Source organism: Rhinichthys klamathensis, unplaced genomic scaffold (genome assembly GCF_029890125.1).
Source record: "Rhinichthys klamathensis goyatoka isolate OS25496 unplaced genomic scaffold, OSU_Roscu_1.1 h1tg000050l_1, whole genome shotgun sequence".
NCBI classification, from domain to species: domain Eukaryota; kingdom Metazoa; phylum Chordata; class Actinopteri; order Cypriniformes; family Leuciscidae; genus Rhinichthys; species Rhinichthys klamathensis.
The window spans coordinates 5963031-5981451 of record NW_026606596.1 but is presented as its reverse complement, the minus strand read 5'-3'; the positions used below and the strand labels follow the sequence as shown (position 1 = coordinate 5981451).

Here is an 18421-nt window from a genome sequence, read left to right as displayed (position 1 = left end):
CAATTCAAAACAATCATGGCGAACAATATTGTGCATCGCATCCCTACATGTAATTTATTTTCTATGCAGATTATCTCCCCTACAAAATCACCTGAATCATTATTGAATGATTCATTCTTTTCAAATAGAGCTATTCAAGTCATCTGGTTTTGATTGATTATTTGATTTTTTTTATTTGACCACTTAAATAAATAAATAAATAAATAAATATATATATATATATATATATATATATAAAAGATATGAAACCATAATCTGTGTCATACATTAAAAATACATAAATAGTCAGGGATGACACAAAGCCCAAAGACTTATTTCCATTGTGGTCCCTAGGTGAAATTGTTTTCATTTCACAATATATATCAAAGAAAAAATTATTTATTTGTGGAAAATACACTGAAAGGCACTTCTAAGGGACTCTTCATATTTACGGGTCTATGGCATTACATTTTGAAAGGCCTTGCTCTGTTGGTCAAACGTCAAGGCACAAGAAAATACAACACCGTCTTGTGATTGTAACGTGTTGGTGGCGCACTGGGGGAGGGGATGTAAATAATAGGATTCTTCAGAAGCTGAAAATAGAAATAAAACAACACATCGCTCAAAGCTGTCTTGCCTCTCATCTTCCTGTGAAGGCCACAAATAAACTCTTCACATATACAGTACATTGCATGGCGTTTTTACGGCGAAAGCCTCTCCTTGTTTGGCTATTGTATACCTTCAGCTGTAAAAATAGACTCTGCCCATGTCAAGAGTCATTAAGAAGGCCTTGCGTCTCAGATCCAAAAGCATGGTTTTTCAAAAACAAACCTCACCAAGTAAAAACTAGTGTTGAAATCTGTTTATGTTCTGAATGAAGCAACTAAACTAACCTCTTTTAGGTTTCTTCCTGTGTGGCATGTGAAGCGTTTGGGCTTATGTTGGGAGGGGAAGATGAATGAATGGGCAACAGGGAGGGGGGTTTGAATGTACTTGTGATTGCATTGATAACTTGACTCACTTTCTTTCCCCGTTCGTTTTGGGCATGGCACTACTACTCATGCTTACACAGCCACCATAGAAGCAGAGGAAGCACAAGGTATGCAAGACATCTGTGAAACCTTCTCAGTGTTGTCTGTCTGTTACCCTCCCCCTGTGATTTACTGTCTGTCGTTCGTGTGCATTTCGTCCTTTTGTAGTCGCCAATATCATTATTTATTTGTGTGTATCTAGTTCACATGCTTGTTACTTTTAAAGCTAGAAATTTAGTTTGATTTGCACGTGGAGATATTTGTTTGTTGTTCCTTTGTGGTGTTTTGTTGCATTTTGTCTGTTTGCATTTAAAGGTGACATGTCATTTCTGCCCCACTAAACGGATAAAAATTACACAATGAAATGATGACTGTATTTCTGTTTTGGGGTAAACTATCTCTTTATCTCAGGATAAACTTTGGTAGATCTGGCCGTTGAGAGAGGACGTTTCAAAAAGTCTCACAATCGTGAACGCCAGCGCTTCAGTCACAGCTGTTTAAAGGGGGAAGCCAGAGGCAGGGGTGTGAGGAGACCACAGCATGAGACTGAATCTTTGTTTTTATCAGTTTCACTTCCTGACCAAAGAGCGCACAGATAAACTCAAATCTAGGCCTGTTTTTGCCTTTTAATGTCAGGCTTCACGTGGGTACATCAGCGTTTTTCTGGTGAATACTATCCGAACTAGTCGTACCCTTACTGTACAGCCTCAACTTCTTTTTTTTTTTTTTACTTTTCTCATGCTCGGTTTGTTTAGCTGTTTGGGGAAGAACAGCCCTCTCTTAGTTGTAATGCGACTTTAGTGACTGGAAATGTTCATGTCTAATAAGTTAATGTTGGAATGTAGGACTGCATGATTTGTGGGTGGGCAATCACTAATTGCAATTTTTCCTTCAGCTTGTTTTTTTAAGATCCAGGTTTGCTGTGCTTTTTCTGATTATATATCAATATTACTATAAAATAGTAGTTTTATTATTACTAAATAAAAATGTTAACCAAAATAATGAATGTTACTATTGTAATATATCACTGTAAAATTACGATAGTATTTATCCCTTACTTCATTTCCAAACGTTAAACCACCAAACTTTTATTTTGGCGGAAAACCATAGGAAGCCTGCATAGCCGGTTTAAAAGTGCTTCTCATTACAAATTTGGTAAGATGGCTGGCGCATGTTGCGTTCCCAAATGCACGTTATAAGCAACCCAAGCTCAGAGTTGAATTTGTGTGGCATTTCCTGTGAACTGAGCTGTTTGCGTGTAAAAGACACACTTCACTCTGAAACACTTAGTGCATACATTTATTTAATTCAATCGCTGCCTTTACATTTTAAAAATCCATATCGCAATTTCAGTTTTTCAGTTTAAAAGATAACTGCAGCCCTTTTGGGATTTGAAAATCTAGTCTCAAATCTTACGGTGCATTCACCCCATGTCGTAATTCCCGTGATTACGAGATGCCAACTTGTAAAAAGTGTTCACGTCATTGTAGAACTTGTAGACTTTTTTTTTTCTTTTTTTTTCTGAGAGATATGACTTGTACCACCAGTCCCCTAGAGATTGACTTTGGCAGTGATAGTGTTGATGATGTAATTACGACATGGCGTGAACGCAGCTCGTTTAATCTTAAGGCTAGTGTAATCTGTAAACTGACACGGTAATATGCACAAGGATACCAGTAATGCCCAAAACGAAAGCAAACACAGTCATTGTTGTATGTCACTTCATAAGCATTATCTAACTACGTGCTTCCATACTTCCAGCCATCCAAGGCTTCAACCCTCAACACAAGATCCAAAGCTTCGAAGAAGCGCGTGGACTGGACCGGATAAACGAGCGAATGCCTCCGCGCAGGGACAGCGTGCAGCCAGACGGCACTGCCAACTCCATCAACGCAGCCAATTCCCCCGACAAGAACGGCACCAACGCACAGGCGTAGTAACCCAGCAGCTACCTAGCACTCTCCCTCATCCTTTCTGTCTCTCTTTTTTTCCCCTCTCTCTCCCTCTGTTTTCCTCTCATTCTCTCTCTTTTTGGTAGAGGTGATGCCCCCTACATGCAAAACTCTCCAGGACCGTTTTGGGGAGAATCGCACAATACCATGAAGAGGGCGTAGTGAAAAACAAACCATGGTTCTTATTTATTTATTGATATAGATGATAAGAAATGTAAGATCTGTAATGGTGGAAAAAATGAGATGAATGAATACATACGTGATGAATATTACATGTGTACATAAACAGAATATATATATATAGACATAGCATTGGGGTGGTGTAAGGTCATCTTAGATTCAGTAGTTTAAAAAAACAAACACAAAAAAACAATCCATTTTGTAAATTTACGTTTATAAATTAGATTTATTTCTGACATTTTTTTTTCTTTTTTTTTTCTTCTTTTTTTTTTTAACAACCAAGACTTGCTCGGCAGAATTACGTTATCGTTGTTTGTGCGCTTGGCAAAGGAATTTTTTGGCTGACATAATTATATAGAATGCTTATTTGTGAATACCCAAAGCAAGTATGATAATTGTTGATGCAAAACAAAACAAAAAAAGTTTTATTGAAACAATGTGAAAAAAAACAAACCTTCATAATGCCAATTATAGCTAAGGGGAGTGCATTAATAACAAGTGTTGACACATTTATATGTACATGTACATTTTCAAGTGTTCCCTCAACCAAATGTAATGTTTACTTTGTTTCATTTGTTTTCATTTTCCTGTTCATAACTCAAATTACTATACTGATTTGTAATCAATAAGGTGAAAAAGCAAAAGCCATCCCGCAAGATGGTTGGAGGAGCTTGTTTTTTTTTTTCTTTACTTTTTTTCCTTCGATTTGTAGTCAGTTACGCTTTTATCGGCCTCTGCCATGATTTTGAACACTTTTAGACGCATTTTGTTAGAACCATAGTGGTAAAAGGCACGGTTTAACTGCCATGATTTTACAGACATTTTTCTTGCCGCCCATAATGTAAATGATAAATGTGACTGGATGAGGTGAAACGTTAAGCATCTCAGAAAATGAGCATACATGCCTTAACATCCCGTCTCATCTCGACTAAATGAAATTAATTAAACCGAAAAAGTCTCGCTTGCCTTTTTTATTTTCTGTTTCTACAAAACCATTGTAGCCCACCAGTTGGATGTTTTTAACATTAAACCCCATTTAATTGTTTTTCAATTTGTCTAATTTTTGTACCTTTAAAGGTTTGCATCAACAAACTTGTAAGTATCTTCAGCGCTAGTATTTCTATAGTTGAGCAGAACGCTCTTCTAAACGCCTGTATTCTCTAGTGGACCATTTTCCACGCATATGATTGACTAAAGCCTCATCTTTTGCTTTTACCTAAAGAAAAACAATGTTATTTTGATTGCTTTTACTATACTGAGTGTTTTGAGAAGGACAGGTTTTGCGAGAACTGTTTACCAAATCGTCTTTTCAGACATTTTGTTTCCGTTTTTTTCTTTTCTTTTCTACACTGTACCGTTGTCATTGCATAAAATCCGGTGACTGGAGATTTCGCTGCGCAAAGACTCTGACTTCCCATACGCTACACGTTTGAGGTCATGTGCCATGCTAATAATTATAGCGAGAGTTCTGTGTGCAGGCATTGAGGCAGTCGCTCGCCCATTTTTTGCTTTATTTAACGCCGCAAGCATTTCAGTTTCTGTATGCCTTGCGCAACACTCCGTTTTCATGGCGCATCGTAATACGAGACTTGACGAGGGTAAACCTACATGTTATCATAACTGTATTTAAAGTAAATTTCATCCAAAGAAAAATCAGTGTTTTAATGTAATATATGGCTTTTGATCATTGACAAAAAACAACAACTGCTGATTGTATATGATCATTGCCTCTGCATTCGCTTGAGAAGAGGCGAGTGCTCAAATCAGTGTCGCAGTCATGTAAAGAAAAAGAAAAAAACACCTGTTGACGCTTTACTCTTTGCGATATGAGGGAGGCCTACATCCTTAAAAGGGTACCAAAAGATCATCATGACCACCTTTTTGTGTCCTCTTTTTAAGTGTTTGTCTCTTCAAGTCTTTGTTTTATGTTATGAGCCTCTGCAAACTATTATTTTGTTTAGTTTCCTTCATGTTTAATTTAAAAGGGGATGTCTGGTGTGAGAGTCAGGGGTTTCTGGTGGAAGGGGCAGGGTTTTGTTTCATATGGGAGAGGAATTGGGGCGTTAGGACCACTGACCCCGTTATAGGAGGGCTTCTGTTGCAAATTCCAAACATATCTTGCAGAATCTACTAAAAATGTTTAAGATCTTTTTTTCTTAATAGCTATTAAAAGAGGGCAAGGAGGAGTTTGTGTCAAGTACTTGTATTGCGAGGCCTCTATAAATCTCGAATTATGTTGATGTATCGCTCCATTAAAAATGAAAGTAAAATGAAATACAAAAAATGTTGGGGAAAAAAAACCTGGTGTTGTTTCTTTCTTTGTCTGCTTTGAATTGTGTTTCCAGATTCTTCATATTGCATCTGCTTTTACAATTTGAGTTCCTGATTGATGGCAAACTAGTGTTTTGTGAAACTCCCTTTGTCATTTTCTCTTTTTTATCCATGTCTGTGCTCGTCAAGGTTTCCTATGATTACGACACTCACATTTTCAACATTCTGTGCTTGAAGGACAGCTAGTGTAGTTACCTGTCTGAACACAGCCCACACACACAAGCACATGCCGATTAAGGCTCAGATTGTGTGCATTCTTTATCTCAAGCCTAGTTCACACATTGTTGTTGGCTAAAACTATTGAAATCCTTTTTCGTTAATTGAAATAAAGCAAAGCTTAAATAAAATATAAACTTAAGCAAGTTTTTCATCTAAAGTTATAATAAAATAAGTGTTGCCTTGGCACTTAACTAAAATAAGGTTTTAAGTTGAAGCACTAAAATGACTAAAACTGGAATAAAAATGAAGCCAAATAAAAAAATATATAGATTTATAAAACGAATAAATGACAAGCACGTCAAATTATTAAAACTAAAATTAGAATGAAAGCTGAAAATATAAATGCTAATTCAAAATATTATTAAAGGCGTTATATAATGGTACATGCACTTTTTCAAGTTGATTGTACTGAAATGTGTGTTGGCAGTGCCTGTACACAACCATCATATAATGATAAAAATCTATCCAGTGTTTTTGTTTTAATCTCCTTATGTTTTCCCGTCTCAAATTGAGCCGTTCGTTTTTGTGACGTCACACGGTCCGACGCCCCTCCCACAATTGTTGATTGACAGCAGCGTTTCAACACAGACCCGCCCTGAGCGACCGGTCATCATAGTCCGCCATTGTTGATACGCTGGAGCAGAATGGCGTCTAAGCGATTGTGGTGTTCTGTTCTTGGGTGCAATAACGAACACAGTCATTTTAATGTTCCTAAATCCGAAACGCTGAAGACGCAGTGGCTCAGTTTTGTTTTCGAATGGAATAACGTTATTCCCCACGAGCAACGTCAATGCTTTCATGTTTGCGCGATTCGCGAATCATTTCTCACCCAGACTGCTTTATAAACGAGGGTCAGTATAAAGCTGGTTTTGCTAAGAAGCTGCTCCTGAAAAAAGAATCGGTACCAACTATTTGTGTCCCTGCTGCACCTCCAGAAGAAGTGTGTAAAATTGTATATTAATCTTTGCAAATCGCTTCACGATGAATGCGGCTAAGGTTTACACTCGGTACATTACGGCATGGTTTCTATACGACGTTCTCAATCTAATTCATAATCCCACGTTTATAATGAACAACCATAACGGTTATTGTGTTATTACAAACTGAGTACGTATACATCAGTAAACACATAGCGTTCGTACATCTCACTTAAGTTACTCTACCCTGCCAGTACACAAAGATAGATCAAAGTGACATTGTTAAAGCTGCAGTCCGTAGCTTTTTTGGGGTTAAAAATGATCCAAAATACATATTTGAGAAAATGCATAACCAGCCAGTGTTCAAAACTATCTGCTTGCCTTAGCTCGATTCAGAGCGGTAAGCTTGTAACAATGTTTTTAATTCCAGTGGTACTGGTGTATTTCCGCGTGAGATTCGAGCATGTCTTTGCGTCATTACGTCACATCTGTACACATAAAGAAGGAGTCTCGGCTAGTATAAGCTATATTGCGTGTGAGGATGTTGGAGGTGGAGATTTATAGCCTTTTCTCACAGCACTTGATATAATTAAACTTATCAATTTGATGGCGGATCCATAAAGGTTCAAACGATTCAGATTCAATGCAAAATGCAAAAGACTTCGTTCGGAGTGGCTACAGAAAAAAAGAGACTGCCACCGGACCCATGCGATAACAAGGATACATATCGGAATATCATATTTCGACCCCCTGCCAAATTATTACCCCCCTCGTTGAAGTCAGTACCTGATTGCCGAATCCTAACCCCTCCCCCACAACTAATCCTAAACCTACCAATACTAGGGGGGTAATAATTTGGCGGGGGTCGAAATTCGGCACAACACGCGCTGTGCCGTTTCGAAGTACAACTCACGTAAAGTTGATCATTCCGCGAATAACTGCAATTGCAGATTTCGAACAGAGATGACGACAAAGAGGAAAAACTGCGGACTGCAGCTTTAACCAACCATTCAGAAAAGTCCTGTTCAAGCCTTAATTGTCGAACTACTTTGCGGCCGTCATCTTGTTCCGGGTCCGACTCCGGTTCAAACTGATACGGTTGCACAGATGTGTCCTCAGAGACTCCTGCTGCCATTCTCCAAAATATACCCTCAACTGTTGTCAAGACAACACTCCACGTGTATTGTGTCGAAAGTTGTGGAATTGTCAAGTTCACATTACTTAATTTGTTCAATTACGCATAAAGTTTATTTACTTAAATTAAAAGAGGGGAAACCAGTTGCAATAAAATTAAGTCAACTGATCACTTTTTACAGTGCAGTAAGATGTATTTCAAAACATTTATATTTAGTCGTATTATCAAGCTATTAGATATTTTAATAACTACATCTATGCATTAATATTAATCATGTGCAGCAACATGATAAAATGGTGCGTCCATGTTGTGTTATACCCTGAACGTGGGTTTATTTGAAAAGCTCAGTTTTCAAATCCGAAGGTCTTGTTGAATGGTGTTTTTAGACTAGATTCGTGTGAAGGATGCAGCTGAACACAAAATAAAATCATGCTTTTGTTTTATTGAAGGGCCTTGAACTGAAGCAGGCCCTTGAAATAGCGTTTGTTGCACCATAGAATATTTCCATTCACCTATTCAATGCCATTTTAAAGCCTGCTCGTTCCCGACAAACCTGAATAATTCCAAGAAGTGCTAAAAGGATGAATGTCAGTTTTCCATTATCAGTCAGCAGATCACGTGGAGCATACATTGAAAGTCCTGCAGGAAAACAAACCACTCGCATGATTTTACAATAAATTAGATAGTTATTACTTGTAACTGCTCAACCCAATTATGATTGCAATTATACACTGTTTTTAATTAGTATGTAATAAAGCTCTCTTCATGTGAGGTTGAAAACCAACATAATTAAATATGATAATGTATAATTTAAGTGTAACTGAGCCTATAAAGTACTACCACATCTTTCTGGATTGAAAATGTACGTAGACTGAGTCTGCTGCTGAATGTGCGGAGGTTATCAGATTCATTTTTATGACTTTAGTCTTTCATACTGCAAGTTTTCTTCACAGACCTTTTTGACCTTCATTTGAGCAGTTACTAGTATTAAAAAAAAAAGCAGTTAATTAGGTCATTTTTCTCTTTCCTTCATTTGCGTAGCATCAGGAGGGTGAGATCATCATCGATGATGATCCTGATGTTGTGGCAATTGAATATATGAAGCGTTTACTTTATTCTTTATTACAAAGGCGAGTGACTGAGTGATCTAGATCTAGTACATCCATCCTGTTGATTTCTCTTAAATGCTTGTGAATATGAGTGTTATTTAAAGACCCCCTGAGGTGAAATCAAAGTTTTAATGTGATGTTATAAAATGCTTTTAATTTCTGGTTCAAAAATATATCATTGAATTCAATCAATATTTCCATTTGCTAGGCATTGTGTAGCGTTTACTACTGTCGGCCAGGTGGTCCGAGCTGGTGTGAGTGAGTGGAGGCGGGGACTAGTTTGCATATTCATGGATGCGCATATACTAAATGACTCAATCGCTTTATGATGAACAGATTGAGTTTAGTCTTCTATTCACATATAAACATTGATCAGTGAACATAAACAGAAGTTCAACCGAACTTGCTTGACTTGCGAGAACCTCATTGGTTCTTGCGGAAGCTCAAACGTGCTGCGTAACACGAGAATGAACCTCATTGGTTCTTGCAGAAGCTCAAACATGCTGCGTAACACGAGAACGAACCTCATTGGTTCTTGCGGAAGCTCAAAGGTGCTGCGTAACACGAGAATGAACCTCATTGGTTCTTGCAGAAGCTCAAACATGCTGCGTAACACGAGAACGAACCTCATTGGTTCTTGCGGAAGCTCAAACGTGCTGCGTAACACGAGAATGAACCTCATTGGTTCTTGCAGAAGCTCAAACATGCTGCGTAACACGAGAACGAACCTCATTGGTTCTTGCGGAAGCTCAAACGTGCTGCGTAACACGAGAATGAACCTCATTGGTTCTTGCGGAAGCTCAAACGTGCTGCGTAACACGAGAATGAACCTCATTGGTTCTTGCGGAAGCTCAAACATGCTGCGTAACACAAGAACGAACCTCATTGGTTCTTGCGGAAGCTCAAACATGCTGCGTACCACGAGCAGTGATGGGAATAACAAACCTGCTAACGGCATTACTTTTTCCAGTAACGAGTAATCTAATTGATTACTCTTCTCATCTTAATAACGCTGTTACCGTTACTGCCAAAAAATGCGGCGCGTTACTATAACTGATGAAGCTGGGGGTTTTTTTATCAGACCAACTAGATCTCTGAGCGAGAGGCAAATACTTTTTTTACTGTTCTTCCTTGGTTAGTGGGCAGAGCACGAGACAAGCTTATAAATGCTGACGATTGGCTGAGGTAGAGTAAAATGTCATTGTAAGCCAATCAGAGGTAGAGTTGGGCGGGTGTTCGAAAGCACACATAGTAGTGATGGGCATTCGGCTCTTTTGACTCAGCTTACTGAAAAGAGCCGGCTCTTTTAGCTCACAAACGGCTCTTTAAATGACTTTGACTATAATATTTCAATTTTTATTACATAATTATTTAATTTCTATAGGCTAAATTTGTAAAAATAGAGTCGGCTCTTCAGATATGCGAGCCAGCTCCCGACGTTCAGCTATAAGAGCCGGCTCTAAGAGTCGCCTCATTCGCGAATCGCGAACGACCCATCAAAAGCTCATTCGCGAACGAGTCGATCCATCATCACTAACGGCTAACGCTCATGAATTGCGAATCATAACGCATAGTCGGACAGGACAGGACACACAAGGAACAACACAAACCAGTCAGTCAACGAGAGACAGGTATGGCGACGAGCTTAACAAGCTTAATTTAATTTTGCCCAGTTGTGGCCTGTTGAGGGGCAATACATATCAAAAGTTCCAAAACATCTATTGTGTTATTTGCATTGATCCACTATATAAACATAATATCTACATACATGGCATTTGATTGGAGGCTAGTCTCACTGTGTCCTACAGCAACATTTTTTTTTAGATGTGTGTACAATGTTTCATGTTTCGTTAATAATGTATTGTATTAAGTGTCCATTTCATTATAATATTCAGATTTATCATAATTAATTGAACATGCACATGTATTTTAAGTTCCGTTAAAGAGGGGTAGAGGTGGGGTCACATTTGAGCATTTAAAATTTAATTTTACTTGAAAGTAACGCAATAGTTACTTTCTTAAGTAACTAGTTACTTTTAAAATTTCTAACTGAGTAACTAATTTAGTTACTTTTTTGAAGAAGTAACTAGTAACTGTAACGAATTACTTTTTAAAAGTAACTTGCCCAACACTGAACACGAGAACGAGCCTCATTGGTTCTCGCACGTTAAACAAAAATGCTTGAGCTTCTCTTTACCGCAACTGATGTGCGCATTGATGAAAGTCTGTTATACTGTTTGATATTGCAAACTGTTTGTAGTCTTTTTTTTTTTTATAGTATTTTATTATAATCATAAACGCACTGGCTTGTAGCACAAATACTTTTACCTTTTAATGCATTTTGTTTTTCTTCTAGTTATTTGTCTATAGCAGTTAATAAATTGAAAGTCTTGCACATTCAGATAAAATAGTTTAATTCAGTGTTGCAAAGTAAGATGGATACAGGATTTAATGTTGCCAGAAGTTATCAACCAATCAGAATGTCTTATTTCACCTACCGCACCAAATAAGCTAGAACCGCTTCTGCTGCAGGGGGACTTCAAGCGAGTATCTCAAGTGGAGAGCGCCCTCTTGTTGAATAGTGAGGTGTTGCAGGGGCAGGGTCACACTTCACAGTGCACTTAACATCCCTTTCTAGGTAGGTGGATTAGAGCGGTTATTCAAGCTAGTTGCTGTCAGGATTGCTGTGGTTTTTTGTCGTTCATGTGATTGGCTTCACAAGCTCATTTTTTAATAATCCTCTGAAAGCACATTGTCCCTGTATAGATGCTATTGTACTAACAACACACTGGTTTATTTAATGTAAGCCGGTCTCATCCATTATGCTCAATGAGAAATGGGATTATCTAATCCAATAGATGAAATAGTCATCATGTGCAGTATTTAATCTGAGGGATCATTTATCTGTAGCTACCTGTAATAAATGCCTTTGTAATCTGATGACAACGGATGCTTTTAAAAATCTTTTCCCGCTTTCATGTCTGTCCACAGTTCTCCCTAGCATTGTGGAGGCGAGCATCACTCGTGTTTTCTTCAGTAAATGAAGAAAAACTAAACAAAAACATTTTTTCTCTTTTGCTGCTGTGAAGGACATGGTCATGTAATGTGGTTAACGTTCAATACTAGTTCCCCCGATATATAGGAGAGTAAAACAATGCAACCCACAATGGCGGTGAGCTAGAAGAGCTGAATAGAAGAAATATTTCAGGAAGTGAGAAAAGACCTTCCACATATTAGAGCGATATTTTTAAAAACTGGTTACATTACCGTAAGTTTAAAGCTGATTGCCATTTGCACAGGTACATTACAGTACAAGTACATTGGAATTCTTGTGCGTTTCTCAGAGTCCGCTTTTATTTAAAAAAAAATATATTTTAAAAATAAGAAACTATGTACAAATAGACTTTCTAATTTAAATAAGTACACATTATAGGGTAGGCAATTCTTTTTATTTGTTTGTTATACTGGTTGAAACTCTCTTCACATCCTGATAGCAATCAATAATAGAAGTTGAAGTGTCAGGAGGACCAAAAAATGTCCAATCATTGCATTCGGTCTGCCTGTCACCATGCATTCCATACCTCCACGCACATGTCATACTCATTTCATGAGGCTATGCAGAGTTGTAGACAGACCCCAAACTTTAGAACGTTAGTGTAAATATATTTATTTTCCTGTTTTTATTTTTGAATGAGTGGATTCTGTGCACGTTACTCTTTGTCAAAAGAAGGTTGGTTCTATTGATATGTGTGTGTGCTTAGCAATAGCTGAACAGTTGGATTCTTCTTTGCAATTGCCCATTGTGGCGTAAAGGGTTTGCAGAGCATTATTGACCACCCACACATACTGGCGTGGCTACTTTTGGCTGTTCTTTGTGATTTATTTCTCTTTATCTTGGACTGTCTTTGTCAAGGCCGTTGTCTTCAGAATCCTTCTGAAAGCTCATCCTACAGCACATCTGTTTTTTTTTTCTGGTGTATCTTACAATATAACCAATTTCTAAGAGGTTTAACCTTGTATATAATAAGTGCAGCTTGCACTCTTGAGTATGAGGCTGTGCTGTATTGCTAAAGGGTGTTTTTGGACAAGACTCGCAGAACAATACATGATCCTTTTGGCCTTGATTAATGCTTTTAAAACCGCATTAAATTCCATCCATCTGCATGATCTAGTCCCTGACATTTTTTTTTGTTGAATATCGTCACACCGTTGCTGTTTCATGCAGATTATATGGAGTGCACACAATTACATTTAATTAATAAAGAGTCCAAAAAATGCTTAGCAGAAAAAGCATGGTATCATTTACAGTACTTCAAACAATCAAGCCTGGTCTGAGCATTTCATCTGTTTGAGAGAAACGTGTAAACAGCTCCACCTGCTGGATCACTTGCTCACTTGCTGTTTCACTTGGATTAGTGTAGAAATTATTAGTTCACCTACCAAAAGTCGTTCGTTCTTTTGTCACGTGACATGACAGCTGAATTGGATACAGAAATAATTCCCAAACTTCTTTCCAAACAAGCGCGTAGTCAACTCTTACAGTTAACATTATGCGCTTCTGGTCTCAAAAAGTTTATTTTTTATTTCTCACAATTTAAATATTTTTTAATTTCTGTCATTTAAGGTAGCTACTTTTACATACCCTATGTGGTATCAAAGAGTTGGCAATGCGTTAGAATTTATCCATGGGGAAAATCACTAATAAAGCAAAGATACCTTCATATAACAACAACATACGTGACAGAAAAGAACGAAGGCGAAGATCGAGGTGAACCAGCTAGGGCTGCCAACTGTCGTGCATTTAGCGTGAGCAAGGCCGGACTTACCATTGGGCTTGACTGGGCTGCAGCCCATGGGCCACCTCCCTTACCCGTTTTCCTTCGTTTGTTTTGTTCAGTTAAACTTGTGCATGCCAGATATCCCGAAATTATTAGCCGTATTTCCACTGTCTGGCCATGTGCAAGCGAGGGCTATAATCAGCCCAAAGTAGTGACTTGAGCGTCAGACAACTGCTGTTCAGGTAAGTGAAGTTCGTCGCTCTCTTTCTTTGTGCTTTTTTAAATACCAGAATTCAAACTCGGATGTCACTTTGTTCTTTACTGAAGTGAACTTTTGCTTATATGGTAGCGGATCCACTGCCCCTTGAGAATGCGAGTACAGACTGACGCGACCGGTGCGATAGACCGGCCTGCGGGATGTAATGTAAGTTAATGCTGTTAAAATGATAGGAAAAATCACAGCGAAATCAGCAACAAACAACAGTAATAGACTTTTAAAGCTCAAAGTGATTCAATGGTTGTATAATCAGATTTAATTATATCTAAATCTAATCTGTGACTTTGATAATCAGGATATGTCTGCTATTTTATGTGTGTGTGTGTGTAACGTTATGTCTGTTCTTGTTTTTTAAAGGAAGTTCAAACAAAACTGAAAATTTACTCATCATTTTCTCTTAAAGAGCATATTGCAGGTAAAAAAAAAAATCTAAATTAATATATAACCTTGTATGAAAATACCATATGAAAAGGTAATGCAGGATTTAAAATGTTTTAAAACGACATAAGGGCACAAATTTAGTAGATAAATTGAGCGTTTCTTGGACTGCTCGTAAAAACGGCTTTTTTTTCAACATCGCGTCATTTTACGTCACGCTAGGGAGCCTCAGCCTCGCCTCAGTGCAGAGCAGGCTGGCATTCAGTGAGAGCGCCCGTGAGTCAGTGTGTTTTCGGTAGTTTTTGTATTTCAATCTATCATCGTCATGGTAAATTATTGTGTTTGTGGAGGTTGCAAAAACTCCGGCCTGTCAGGACATCGAGTCCACAGGTTTCCATAACAAGAAAAAGGACGGTGCTGTATATATTTCGTGCCTGGTGCGGTTTGTGCAGGTGAAGAGACGGGATTTCTCTTCCGCATCGGCTTCGAGAAACGCGGTCGTGTGTAGCTTTCACTTCAGATCGTATGTAGCGTTCACTTCAGATCGTGTGTAGCGTTCACTTCAGATCGGAGGATTATCATCCCGGCGATATGATGGAGTTTAACATGGGATGCCGAAGCAAGAATATTGATCGTCGTATACTGTACCAATGGCATCAAATAGTGTGATATAGGTAGTCATGCCCTAAATAGAGGCAACTTGTAATTGAAAAACAAAATTACTAGGTTGATTAAATATTCAAATCTTTAATTTTCTGTTTATGTTATAACCCAGATGAAAAATATGTTTTAAAAATGTACTTGAGTATGTTTTTAGTAACTTACAATAGAAATATACTCAAGTATAGTTTTTATACATTTAATAGTATACATCTACCCTAAACATACTAATGTCTGCTGGCCTGATATACGATGGTAATAATCTGTACAATATTGTGAGCACAGTGTATATCGTTAGCGAACGTGTATCTATAAGCACGTCTCTCACCAAGACACCTGTCCTGTTCTCCACTGGTTCTCCTCACACCACAACTCAATGTGTCTCTGACCGTTCTGTCTAATATTAATCCTGGCCTGTCCCTACTCTCTTGGCAGCATAGCAGGCTCATAATTGTATGGCTGTAGTCCGTCATACGAGTAAGTATTTCCTCAGCGTCCGAAATGTCATTGCGATCCATTGTTTTCCTGTTGTTTGAATCGACCGCTCTCCCGCCCGTTACGTCACGCCCACCACACCCATTTTCAGACGCGGAAGTAAAATTTTCTCACAAAAACGACTCCAGAAGCTTATGTAGCGTATTTATAAGAATATTTTAAAGAAAATCTAGTTCCTACATTATTTTTCTATATATTGACTCGTTGGGTCCTCTAACCTGCAATATGCCCTTTAAGATTGGATGAGTTGGTTTCTTTTGATGAACACAAAGAACACATTTTGAGGAATGTTGGTGACCAGACAGGTAACTGGAATGTAACATTAAATTGGAAAGTGGTTCTCTACTGATTAAACTTTTTTTTTTTTTTCATTTCTGCTGTGTTCAACAGAAGGAAGAAACTCATACAGGCATCGTACAAGTGGAGGTGAGGAAATGTTGACAGAATTTAAATTTTTGGTTGAACTATTTCTTTAGTGGATAATTGCCGTTTTATTTTAACAGTTAATAAATTAAAAGTTAATTCACAGATAAGCATGTGTTTACACCACAGTTTTCATTTCTAAACATTTTTAAGGTTTTTGTTTGCTAAAAAGGTTTTGTTTGTCAAAATACTGTTGTCATACTGTTGTGAGTTTGACAACAGTATTTTGACAGTCATTCAATAGTGCCACATTATAAGCAACCATTTCCTGTATAAAATGTAACCAAAGCAACCTTATTTTATTTTGTTACCTACATTTATTTACAGGTGGATTAATGTTTGTATATGTATTTATTAATTTTGTATTAATTTAATATTTTGTCTTTTAGCTGCTGTGAGAAAAAAATCGTCTGACACAACATGCTCCCGATCAGGAGATAGAAGCAACTATACAAGATGGCTTCAGCTTGCTCCTGATTAGAGATGGAGGAAGGAGAGAGCGCTTGAGGAGAAAAGAGGGGCTGCAGAGCTGTACTTCACTTCCTGAGAACAATTTTTTTCTCCCTCACACATACAAAAATTCTGATGTGTAAATTTGTTTTAAGTAATTGTTTTAATTTGCTCTATGTTTGTTGAGAGTAAAATTACATTATAATATGGTTACATTTCAGTGCTAGATTCATTCATAGATTAATTTAGTTAGAATTGGAAAATGTTGTATACTTGGCTGTTCAGGCAACTAAAATAGTGTTCACACAACTCTAGCTGTATTACTACAATATTACTACAATAAGTAAGCTACTGTTTAAAGGAACACTCCACCGTTTTTTTCATATTAAACTTTTTTTTTTTTTTTTATTAAACAGACCATTAAACTATGTTATTGCCTTATAACATATTATGGATAACTATAATGTATGGCAGAATAGCACTTGATACCACTTCAACTCGGTGCAGTTCTATCATCACTCATAATCCTCTCCCGATGATATAGTTATATTACTGCGCCGAGTCCAAGTGCTATTCCGCCATACATTATTATCCATTTTACCCGCTTAGAAAAGCGCCATGTTTTATTTTGTTTCACCATACTTGGTCGTGTAACTGTATTTAAATAGGGAAAACGTGGAGGTGTTTGGTCGCTTCTAACTTCATCTCTGTTTGGATCCTAATGAATGAACTGGGCTAAGCTAAGTGCTATCAAAGTTTTGCCGCGCGCCAGAGCGATTGAGTGCCACACTGAGACGAGAGAGGTATGTATCAACTCGTCTTAGTTAAGGGAATAACATAGTTTAATATGAAAAAACGGTGGAGTGTTCCTTTAAGACAGACCAGAACATTTTGAAATTAAATGCACTTTGAGGTAATAGGATGTTGCGCTTTGAATGTACAAAAAAAAAATAGCCTTCACACAGTTACACAATTCTAGATGTGAATTTTCATTATTATTAAATGTTTTGGCTTGTGCATTACTACAATAAGTAACTGTTAAAGACAGACAAGAACATTTTGAAATTAAATGCACTTTTTTGAGGTGCTAATAAGATGTTATGCTTTGAATGTACTAAAATAGCCTTCACACAGTTACACAATTCTAGATGTAATTTAAAAATGTATTTTTGGCGTGTACATTATTGTTAAATAAAGCAATTTTCAGAATTGAATTTTCCTGTGACTTATTTGTTCATATGGTTTGGTAAGATTAGGCTGGGTTATGGCTCAGTTTTGGGGTTTCTGGTGTTGATAAGGTTAACTTATGGCTGAGACTTGGTACCAAAAATAAAACCTGTTTTGGTCCTATTCAGGGCCAGTTATGGCCCATGTGTGACTCTTGTCCTTAATCCAGTTCTGGGCCACTTCAGGGCCAGTTAAGGGTTAACTGGCTGAGATTCGGGCCAGTTATGGCCCATGTGTGACCCTTGTCTTTAATCCAGTTCTGGGCCACTTCAGGGCCAGTTAAGGGTGATTAACTGGCTGAGATTCGGGCCGGTTATGGCCCATGTGTGACCCATGTCTTTAATCCAGTTCTGGGCCACTTCAGGGCCAGTTAAGGGTGATTAACTGGCTGAGATTCGGGCCGGTTATGGCCCATGTGTGACCCTTGTCTTTAATCCAGTTCTGGGCCACTTCAGTACCGTCATTCTTTGCGGTACTTGGGCCGAGGGAAAAGTGATTGTGTGGCCCGGAGCTGGGCCAGAAAACATTTGCTATGTGGGATATCGTTTTACTGAATAATAGTAAACATCATTTTTTAATGTATCTTTGTAAAGAGCTGTTTTCGACTAAGGATTTTCATAGTCGAATCTGATTCGTTAGATTTTGCCGTAGTCGACTGATAGTCGAATATATATATATATTTTTTAGATAGCAGCTACACGTTCGGTTGAATAACTGTTCGTCTGTTATAGGACAACTCGCTCTACGTTTATTTAAAATGAACAGCAAGACAAGACAACTATAAGTGAATGTGCTTTCCATTAAATGAATCCTTAACAAAAAAAAAAAAAAAACGTTGCAATGAACTTTGTTTTAAATAAATCACACACAGTAAACAAAA

The 18421-nt window shown here is 37.7% G+C and overlaps 1 protein-coding gene across 2 annotated transcripts in view; it reads left to right on the top strand.

Annotated features, from left to right (window-relative positions):
• Positions 1-3596, top strand: part of ppp3ccb (protein phosphatase 3, catalytic subunit, gamma isozyme, b) — a 29691-nt gene extending 26095 nt beyond the window's left edge. The window contains exons 13-14 of one of the 2 annotated variants that reach the window (XM_056247921.1): positions 1052-1078; positions 2772-3596. In XM_056247921.1, the coding sequence (XP_056103896.1) occupies positions 1052-1078; positions 2772-2947 (203 nt within the window). In that variant the 3' untranslated portion in view covers positions 2948-3596. The remainder of the gene's footprint in view (positions 1-1051; positions 1079-2771) is intronic. The other variant, XM_056247922.1, reaches the window with a different exon arrangement.
• Positions 3597-18421: the final 14825 nt, after the last annotated feature.